This window comes from Quercus lobata, chromosome 2 (assembly GCF_001633185.2).
Source record: "Quercus lobata isolate SW786 chromosome 2, ValleyOak3.0 Primary Assembly, whole genome shotgun sequence".
NCBI lineage: Eukaryota > Viridiplantae > Streptophyta > Magnoliopsida > Fagales > Fagaceae > Quercus > Quercus lobata.
Window position 1 is genome coordinate 48,542,167 of NC_044905.1, and position 10,562 is coordinate 48,552,728.

Sequence of the window (10,562 nt, forward strand, 5' to 3'; positions counted from 1 at the left end):
GTGTTGCCCTTATATAACTTCAAGTGAGTTGATGCTTCTTTTTTTCTTTATTGAAGTCATCTACAATTTCTAGAGTCAAGGATAAATGTAAGGTTTATGGAAAATTGTATAGATGCAACATGTAACTAATTGTGAATGTCATTGGTAGATTAAACAATTCTAATTTATTTATCCCAAAAAATAAAGCAATTTTAATTGAAAAATTATTTATAATTATATTTTTGAATGGATAAAAAGGATTATTCCATGTTATTACTTTCAAATAAGTTTAACGTTCTACTTAACCTTCTCATATAGCAGCCTAAAATATTATCCGCGCATAGCGTCGGTACTCTTCTAGTTTTATTAAATATGAGTATTCAATTACTACTAAATTGTAAATTCTTTCATTTTATTTTCTTAAAAAATCCTTTTATTTTTGTGAAGTTGTGATTTACAACTATTTGTTTTGTTGGCTTTAATTTTGTGCCAAATTTTATTATAATTTTATTCAATCTTTTGTATCCTGTATTTATTGTGGGATTTGATTGTAAGGGTTGTGTGATAGAGAGAGAGAATGTGAAGACTTAAGCTATTAAAGACTGAAGAGGTTTTTGCGGATAGCTCGCAACTTAGCATCCCGTGAAGTAATGCATGTGCCCTGCACATGACTGAAATACGAAGAGTCAGTACAAATGAAGACAACTGTGTATCGTGAGTATCTCGCGAGTAAGACCTTCTCGCGAGACATTCTGTTTTGCCAGACTGTGTTATCTGATACACACTTTCTGTACCCACACTATATATACTCATATTACCCACAAATGTTAAGGAGTGCTTCTGAGAGAAAATCCTAACCAAACACCTTGAGAGTTAGAGATTGTTATACCCACAATCCTTTAAATAATAGTTTGTGGATTTTCCTCAACTCCTACCTCTCAATTTCCATACCATTGAGAGGTTGATAGTCCAAACACTTATAACACTCTTTCAGAGTGTCAAGTGATAGTTTGATGCTACTGGGAAGTATTGGAAGAAGCCAAGCAAATGCAACATGGAGTTTGTTGCGGGATCCGGAGAGCTAGACAGGACACAGTTTCGAGAAGCCTTGTTGGAGTAGAAGCTTAGAGGGCTTAGGTACAGCGGGTAGATTAAGCTTAGAGGGTCTCTTGCTAACCCATGTATCCCAACTAATTGTCTAGTGGATCGATTACCGTTTGGAGGGCAGCGGAGAGGTTTTTCGCCGAGTTCTTTGGTTTCTTCTTCGATAACACATCGGCGTGTTATCTGTGTTTGCATTCTTCTTCTCTACTCTTTTACATTTCATTTTACTGCTGTACACTTTACAAATATACACCGTGACTCTCTCTCTCTCCCCCTCCACCACCAACCTCCCCCCCCTTTCTTTAGTGCAACTTTCACCAAATGAGCATCTCGAGTTTGAGGAGGTAACAATTCGTCTAAGTAGTATTTTGTTTATTTGCTGAATAAAAATGCATTTATCAAAACAAGAGAAAGATTGGAGGCATCCCAAAAGTTTAAAGGAACCAAACTTGTTACAACAAAAAGCCCACTTAGCTAAATCAAGTAATTGCTCTCAAATCTGTCATAGTAACAACTATCTAGTAATTGCTCTCAAATGGGGCTCCCTATATCATATGTGCTTTCATTCTCGGACCATTTTTGTAGTTATAAGTAAGAATTATGAATTAGTTTTGGTAAGGAACCTTTTTTGATGGAAGTTTTGGTAACAATCATGTCTAATTATACAATATTACATAGAGTTTACCCTTACGTCACCTCCCATAATAGGGAAAATATACTCATTCCATAATACGGAAAATATAAGCAATACCCAAAGGATAAGGCATAGACAAATAGTTAAAAATAAAAAATAAAGAAGAGGGGAACAGATCTCTCTTTTTTTTTAGTCATTTAAGTGAGGGAGACCAAACGGATGAGGCTAAGTACATCTTGAAACCTAGTTCACATGACACTTTCACAAAGTACAGTTATTCGACGAGGTTAAATAATTTAATTTCTTCAAAGAAACCCCTTCATTTCTTAAAACTCAAATAAAATGAATTCATTCAAAATAATGAATATGATTACAAACGATTTTGTGATTTAACATAGAGTATGAAGATACATGTATGTGAAAGATTCGCAAACAAAATTTTGTGAGAATAACATTCCATTTAGTCCCACTAGAGCCCCCATTGGACAATTTTCAGAGGAATTAGCACGGAAACTACCACTTTAATCAAGCTTCTACCTGCTTGGAACTGGCAACTTTTACTTAGCTTGACTGTAATGTAATTAGAAAGTTCAGTAAGGACTATAATATGCAGGATTGTCTCAGGATTAAAGTAAGATTATGACTAATGCCCCAAAACCCTTCCAATTGACCATTCTGTTATCCCAAAAGGCAACCTGAGCACTTAACAAGAATTATTAAACAAAGCTCAAAATATATAGGAAATACACCTTGAGCACTGAATGAGTATAAGGAATCATTAAACAAGCACAAATTAGCAATAACCACTGTTTTGGGAGATGAACATTACAGGTAAACTAAGTAGAGATGCAGGGAAGAGTTGAAGTTTAAGTCTCATACAGGAGCAGGTGATTGCTTTTCTTGCTCAAGACCCCTCTCCCCATCACCTTCTTGACCCCCTTTATATCCATCCTGTAAAAGTGTATGCTCGGTGGGTAAATTCTTCTTGGCTTTCCTACCCCCTTCAACTTTCCACAGATCCCACACCCGAGTTTTTGGTGGAGGTGATGCATCTCCGATGGGTGCAACTAATCCTGGCTTGCCATCATCAATAACCTCATCAACGAGCCCATATTCCTTAGCTTCCCAAGGATTCATGAAATTATCACGGTCTGTGTCAGCTTCAATCTGCAAATAACCACCCAAAATAGGAAAAAATAGAAAGCGTGAAGGAAAATGGAAAGGTAGTTGGACATTAATAAATATGTAGAGAATAAGGGAATATGATCTGAGAGACAACCTGCTCTATAGGCTTCTCTGTGATTCTTGACAGGATTTTGTTCAGCTTAATTTTGTGATACATCATTTCTCTTATTCGTATACTCATGTCCGTCACCTGGAATTACATGCAACCTTTACATGAGACACAACAAAGAGTTTTCCCTTAAGACCACTAATGGAGGGATCAGCCTCCTCTAAACATATCAAGTGTCCTTTCTGTATCAATATTTACCCAAATAGAGCCAATGCAATTATAAATGCAATACACATGTTCACTTGCACTTATAGAGAAAAACCAAAATTTGACCAGAATCTTGTAGCCTTGCTGTGTCAAGCAAGAATATAATCTGCCAAGGCTCCATTCTTCTGCTATGAAACTTATCTAGAAGCTAAAAATTCCTTTTTAATATTTAACCATAATAGCAGATTTTTTAATTTAAAAATCAAACCAAACTTCTTTTTGAATACACCGCAGATCATTTCATACAAATATTTGAAAAAAACCAGTCACCAGCCCTCATTCTATACAGAAAATATTTGGCAAATTCAAAAACAAAAATCAAACTATCAACTTCAAATGTACAAATGGTAAATGCACTCTACATTGGAATGTAATCAGCTATTTAAGGCTAACACTTGAAGATCCAACAAGGTTAACCCTTATTCCAAACAATGTATTCGAGTTTTTCACTAAACAAATAAAGCTGTTTGCTTCTTTCTATGTTTTTACAGAGGAACAGCAAAGAAAACAAAAGTGCAGACCCAATGTACACTCAAGGAAGAAAAGGAAAAATTACAATTTGGGAGAGTCAGGGGCATTTGGTAGAGTAGTTTGAGAATTGTTGTTTGGAGTTTTTTGAAATACGTGTGGGTGAAAAAATGTGTGGAAATGTGTGTAATATAGTTTAAAATGTGAAAATGTGAGTTTGAACTCACTCACCAAACAGTTAGAATTTTCCTCCCTCCTAAAGTCTAAACCTCAGCACGCTTTACATGAAAAATGAACTCTATTTAATTTATACCAAACAAGCTAAGGACAAATCATACGAACATCAAGAGATTTAGAAAATAAAAGGAAAAAATGCATATTTAAAAATGAAAAGAATTGTGTAAGGTGGACGTTACAACTGCCTTCAGGAACCCATACAGCCATGCCTTAAATTCTAGCTTGACAACAAACTTTTGGACCCTGAACAAAGAAAATCAAGCAAGCTGAAGGGAAATGACAACAAAGAAAAACATATCAGGAGATGATTAGTTGTTCCTTTCATTTAGAGTAATAGCAGTTAAACTAAACATTGTGTCCCAAACTGGATAAATAATATAATAAAAAAAGAATTGTCTGGCAAACCATTTTAATTTGCAAAAGATCAGTGTCACTCTCATCCTATAATGTCACATCCAATGAATTAATTCATCCCATATATGCTGGTAGTTATTGCTTGGGACAGAGGAATTTGATACCATATAGATTGCTTTGACATTTCAAGCAGAGGTGTAGTCTAAAAGGTCTACAAATTATTATGCATTTGCTACTATTGCAAAAAGTTATGAAATGTGTAATTTCTCTTCTAATCTCACACTCATCCAAATTTCTTGGATAGCTAACATATATGTAAGGTCTGCTATGACTGGTCTCACAGCTATAATGCCAATATTGGTAGCATTTTGTTAGCACTTCAAACTGAAACAGTTAAACCAAATTAATGGTCATGGAAAAATACAAGAAAGCCCATAACTAACATTATTGTTGGATATGCACATGTGAGTGAAGTACCCCACATTGAATAATAATGATAAAAGTGCATGGTTAATATAACATATAGGGACACCAATTGGCCCAAAAGCTTAAACCAATTTGTTTGGGCTCAACTATGTTATATTAACCACTCATTCTTCTCATTAATATTCACTATGAAACTTCACTCACAAGTGTATACCCTAAAAATTATGATTGGTAGTTTATGGGGAAAGGAGAGCGTAAGGTTGGGATGGAGATTCTCTTTTCTCTTGTTTGGGTGTGTAGAGGAGAAAAGGGAAAACTTTTTTAATTTACTATTGTACCCTTTCTTTTTCTTTTTTTGAGAAGTAACAAAAAAATTTATTTAAAAAACAGAAACCAAGTACACGGATGTACTCAAGGTGAAGTACAATTAAACTCTCAAACTACAATGCTTGATCATATCTTTTAGAGTAAAACAAGGAGAAGAATGAAAAGCAACACCCCAATCTAACAAGGTACAAAAGAAAAAGGTTTTAACATCAAGGATAGAGCATTCATATCCCTCAAAACTTCTAGCATTCCATTCTCGCCAAAGAAAACATAAGATGCAATATGGCACAACCTTCCAAAAGGCTATATTTTTATGCCTTCCAAAAGATCCCTGTCAAGCTGTGAACAAATCGATAACCCTCTTTGGCATAATCCACTGGAGTCCAAATAAAATAAAAAATAAAAAAAAATAAAAAAAAAACATCATTTTCCATAGCTCGTAAGCTATTGGACAATGAAGAAGAAGGTGGTCCACAGACACCCCACACCTTTTGCACATGCAACACCAATCCAATACAATAATACCTCTCTTCCAGAGATTCTTAGTGGATAAAATCTTCCCTAGAGAAACAGCCCAAGAAAAGAAGGCCACCCTAGGTGGGACCTTCAATCACACACCAATTTCCAAGGGAAAGACATGCTATTAGATGCAGATAGGGAGTGATAATAACTTTGAACCTTAAAACCCCTGCTCTTGGTAGGTCTCCAATAGGGTCTATCCATCCCCTCACCCCTAATAGGTTTGGAATAAATAAGTTCCATAAAAGCAACTAGAGGATCCAGCTCCCAATCTTGGACCAGTCTAGATAATCGAACATCCCAATCGGACACCCCATTAGAGAGATGGAAAAAATCATCTATTGAGGATTCTTTATGACAACTGAATGAACTGATACTAAATAACTCCAAGAATGCCAACTGATACTATTGTACCCTTTCTTTGATGATTTAACATTATTTTCAGTTGGAAGTATTTTTGGAATTACACATCAAAGATTTTGCTCTTCCTCTGAATCTGCTCACCTTTGGGTGATTTGGTAGGATTAAAAAGGGGCTAAATCGAAATGTCTTTTCCCTCCATATCCTCCCCTCCCCTTCATTAATATCAGAATCAGAGAATTTTTTTACATTCCTTCCTTTCTCATCTCTATACTTCCAAAACTCTCCATCCAATTATGTCAGGATATAAATTTATTATAAATTGCAATTTAATAGCCCAAAAATTCAGATGAGCACTTACTTTGCCTCCAGAAGTTCCAAGTGGTTGATGGATCATCACTCTTGCATTTGGCATGCAGAACCTCTTCCCTTTTGAACCAGCAGCAAGGAGAAATGCACCCATAGATGCAGCAAGGCCCAGGCAAACAGTTGAAACATCTGCCTTACACAACTTCATCGCATCATATATACCCATGCCTACATGCATCAAATAAATAAAGTCATATAACATCATCAAATGTTGGCCAATGTGTTTATACGTTTACTGAACTCATTGAGGCTTTACCCAATTACTTGCAATGGCTACCAAAAAAAAAATCCTTTTTTTTTTTTTTTGGGTTAGCTCCATATATGTCCGTTTAAGGAGGCCCATTGGGGTTCACAATTTTAATGACTGAATTGACTGTCATCCTAACAAACCCTCCTTCCAGAGGGTGTGAATTGAGGTGTCTACAGAGGGCTTGGGACTTGTTAACTGGTTAGATTAAATTTCAGGCTCCATGCATAAGCAGTCTTGAAGTTCTTGATCTGTGACTCAGAAGTTCCATAGAAGAACTTAAAGCTTGCAGATATGGCAGGAAGTAAGAACAAATAAAATATAAGATATAAACAAAGAATAGATCAGGCAAGTCCAACATTCATTAGTTAAACTAATTGTCAAAGACATTGTCACAATCCAATGAATAACTTAAGACATCAACATTATCCACACTACCCCCTATCCCTATAAGTCACCATCTCTGACATATGACTAACAAATTCATACACACATTAACCAGATGAAACTACTTTTCATAGTTGAGTTCTCTGTCAAAGACATGACAATCTTATTAATATCTGCAAAATGATGCACTTAATCCCGTGTTAGTAGAACAGATACATTCCATATTAGAAAGCATGCAATCGATCCATTTCTTTATACAGAAAAATAATTGACCTCTTTGGCCTTTAACAGAAACCAAACCAGTACAACAACTTTGCACTATTTCTGATCAAACTTCTTTAATTTTATCAACTTCATTCCAAACTCCCTTCAGAATTATCGTGGGTACTTCACGATGCATATCCAAACTGCCAACAGGAATTAAATTAAAAAAGGAACTCAACTCCATACTTGGTCCACAATGACCCTTGGGTCAAATGGCATTTCCCAGTGTTTCTAGGAGAACCATCTAGGGTTCAAACACCCTTCCCCCAAAAATATATGAAAAATGAAAAACTGCATGCTTGGGTCCAACACCAATCCTCAAGAATCATAAAATTTCTTGCAAAACCAACATACCCTCAGATTTTATCATATGTTTTATAGACACACTGTTATCAACATAATGAAAAACACTTCTCCAAGTCAAAAGACAAACATGCCTGTTAGGAGTTTAGTTTTTTTCTTTTTTTCTTTTTTTAGGATAAATCCTGCTAGGAGAATTTAAACTGAGCCTTTGTGTCAAATCTTTATTTACTGCTCAGTATCTAGGGTTTGATATGAGTTTCTTTCTTCTTTTTTTTCTTTTTTTTTTAATCCAGCATGCCTTGGACAATGCTCATCAGTCCAAATCATTTTGAATATTAGGGGTATCTTCTCTAAAAACATACCCAAATAATGTATCTTCTCTAGAAAATTCCTTTTCAATAAAGCTTTTAGCTTGTCTTCATTAATCAAAAAGGTAGGACAATAGGTTTTTAATGAGATCTAGCCAGTATTAAATATTCGGTAGATTGCACAAATAAGCAGTCTGCAACATCAAATGCCATCCTTTGACATCTCCATCACAAACTTGTACACATCTAATGCATCAATATCTTTTACAGGCTGGCCCAATTCTATAAAAACCTACAAATTCAAAGTCCTCAAACAAACCAAGAACTACCTCATAACTTTCATAACAAATTTTGGGGATATACATATTTCAAGCGACCTATGTGTTATAAGTTTGCAAATCCAATATTCATTGATTAAGCTGTATGTGTTGTTCAGGCCAACCAAAAGGCACAGAAATAAGATTGAACTGAATGCTGAAAAAATGGAAAACATCTCATCATGTATTCAGACAGAAAACTGATCCTACTGCAGAAGTATCTACTTGTTACTGAATATTATATGTGGAAGCTGGAATTTACATAAAGGAAATCATGGAACATGGTATATCTGATATGTACAAAACATATTTAACTGTACTGTTGTTTTCAACAAGTAGTGCAATCAAAGAGCATTCTAGTAAAGGCAGATATAGGTGATGCAGACTGAATGGCATTTTAATAAATAATAAGAAGGGAAAGCAGAGTATGTATTCTTCCCCTTATTTGGATGCAAGGTGGGAGGGATGAAGAAGAAAGGATACACCCCCCCCCCCCCCCCCCCCGGGGAAAAAAAAACTTTGGCCTCTCCTTTCTTCTAAAAGCCATTTGGTTCTTAAGTTCTTAACTAAACTTTCACTCAACTTACTTGTCAATTTATTCCTTTGAGGTGCTTATTACTTTTCCTTTTTTTACCTGCAGTAAATCCTTTGAAGTGTGTTCATTAAATTAGATTTTTTCAGCCAATTATGTTGACAAGCCTAATTGACTAAAGCATACTGCTATTCAAGCTAGAACGCTTATTAGCAATCAACTTAAATTCAAGTTTCACTCGTCTCATACAAGATGACCAACATGTCCACCCTATTGACAAGCATCTCATTTCTTTTATCACCAGTCAGTATTAGCTCAGATACTCATAAAATATGAAGAGACACAACAATGATAAGCATAAGGAAAAAGCACAAGATCAAACATACCAGCAGTAATAGAGCCACCAGGTGAATTAATAAACAATTTAATATCTTTCTTTGAGTCTTCAGCATCCAGAAATAAAAGCTGGCTTATGATCAAATCTGCTGTCATGTCATCCACCTGCCGTCATTCAGGGGGAAAATCTGAATATTTTAGGGTAATATTTTTTTTCTTTTTTTCCCCCCCTAGTTTTGGGGATATGGGAAAAGAAGGGGTTAGGAATGGGAAGAAAACTTGAGTTTACAAGTGTCTGAACTGCAACACATGCAATTAGAATCATTAAACATTAACAGCTACCTCAATTTTAACTAACAGGTTCCATGATTCCCAAACTTAAAACCATACACTCCCAACAGTTCATAGGAATGAACTGAATAGCTAATAACCAACAAAACCCATCTCAAAAGCACAACCTTTCATTCACATAAGTCAACTTCAACTACTAGCAAATGTTGCAAATCATCAAAACTCACAAAAACCTATATCCAGACCCAATATTTTAAGCCAATAACAACCAGCTACCCTATACAGATAAACCCACCGCCTATCTGGAATCTTACTTCCCTATATCCTCAACAAAAGCAACATAGTACCAATAACCAAAAATCAGCAAAACCCATCTCAGAAATCCTACAACTAATTCAAAATAACAAAACAATACCAACTTTTACAATTCTAGAGAGAGAGAGAGAGAGAAAGAGGGAGAGAAAGATACCTGAGAGCCCAAGAATAAAATTCTCTGGCGGATAAGCATGTTGGTAGTGTCAAGCTCCTCGAATCTGGGCAGCCATGGAGCTGAAGTTGCAGAGTAATCTTGGAAAACATCCCAGTTGGTCGATAAGGTCTGCTTTGAAGATGAGCTTTTCAAAGCCTTGATTGTGGAAATAGGTTTTGTAGTTCTTTTTCTAATATTACTGATAAGACCAGTAGTGTTCTTCCTTATTATGGTCACAATTGGGAACTGTGAGTGTAGAACGCCATGGTTGAAGCACATCGAATTTGAAGGTGAGGTTGCACACGTCAAACTCAAACTCATCTCCATATTTCTCTCTCTGAGTTTGTCTCTGTTGCTTTCTTAGCTTGGGATTCTTGTTGAACCAACAAAATACTCCTAGTCCTAGGCGCTTCAAGAACTCCTACGACGTCGTTTCCCTATGCTAGTCTGTCTTCTATTCAAATATCAGAACCAAAGGAAAGTATATATTTATTTAGGCAAAAACGAAAACTGACCCGGCATTCTATTCAAATATCAAATATCAGAACCAAAGAAAAGGATATATTTATTTAGATATAAATACAAAACTGACCTTTAATTTTCAATGTTTTTTATTTTAGTTCCCTAACTTTCAATTTTGTCATTTTAGTTCTTTAATTTTTAATTTTTTGCCAATTCAGACTTCCATCAAAACTCAGTTAAGGCTGCCGTTAAACTCATTGGAACGACGCCGTTTTACCCTTCTATTTTTTATTTCTTTTTTTTTTGGAATTAAAAGAAAAAAAAATTCTGTAAAAAAAAAAAAAACACATTTTAAGTGGAACGACGTC

At 35.4% G+C, this 10,562-nt stretch overlaps 1 protein-coding gene across 1 annotated transcript; it reads right to left on the bottom strand.

The window, feature by feature from the left end:
* Positions 1 to 2,361: 2,361 nt before the first annotated feature.
* Positions 2,362 to 10,229, bottom strand: LOC115975736 (ATP-dependent Clp protease proteolytic subunit 3, chloroplastic). The gene is made up of 5 exons (XM_031096641.1): positions 9,733 to 10,229; positions 9,023 to 9,137; positions 6,271 to 6,446; positions 2,997 to 3,092; positions 2,362 to 2,884 (listed from the first exon to the last, which is right to left on the bottom strand). The coding sequence occupies exons 1-5, from the start codon at positions 10,057 to 10,059 to the stop codon at positions 2,591 to 2,593; spliced, it is 1,008 nt and encodes a 335-aa protein (XP_030952501.1). The 5' UTR covers positions 10,060 to 10,229; the 3' UTR covers positions 2,362 to 2,590.
* Between the last annotated feature and the right edge of the window lie 333 nt (positions 10,230 to 10,562).

Excerpts from the sequence above, each read along its gene's own strand:
- LOC115975736 (XM_031096641.1), bottom strand. The coding sequence starts at position 10,059 with ATGGAGATGAGTTTGAGTTTGACGTGTGCAACCTCACCTTCAAATTCG. Across the intron at positions 9,138-9,732 it reads TTTTATTCTTGGGCTCTCAG|GTGGATGACATGACAGCAGA; the intron begins GTATCTTTCTCT and ends GAATGACGGCAG. Across the intron at positions 6,447-9,022 it reads TGGTGGCTCTATTACTGCTG|GCATGGGTATATATGATGCG; the intron begins GTATGTTTGATC and ends TGATGCATGTAG.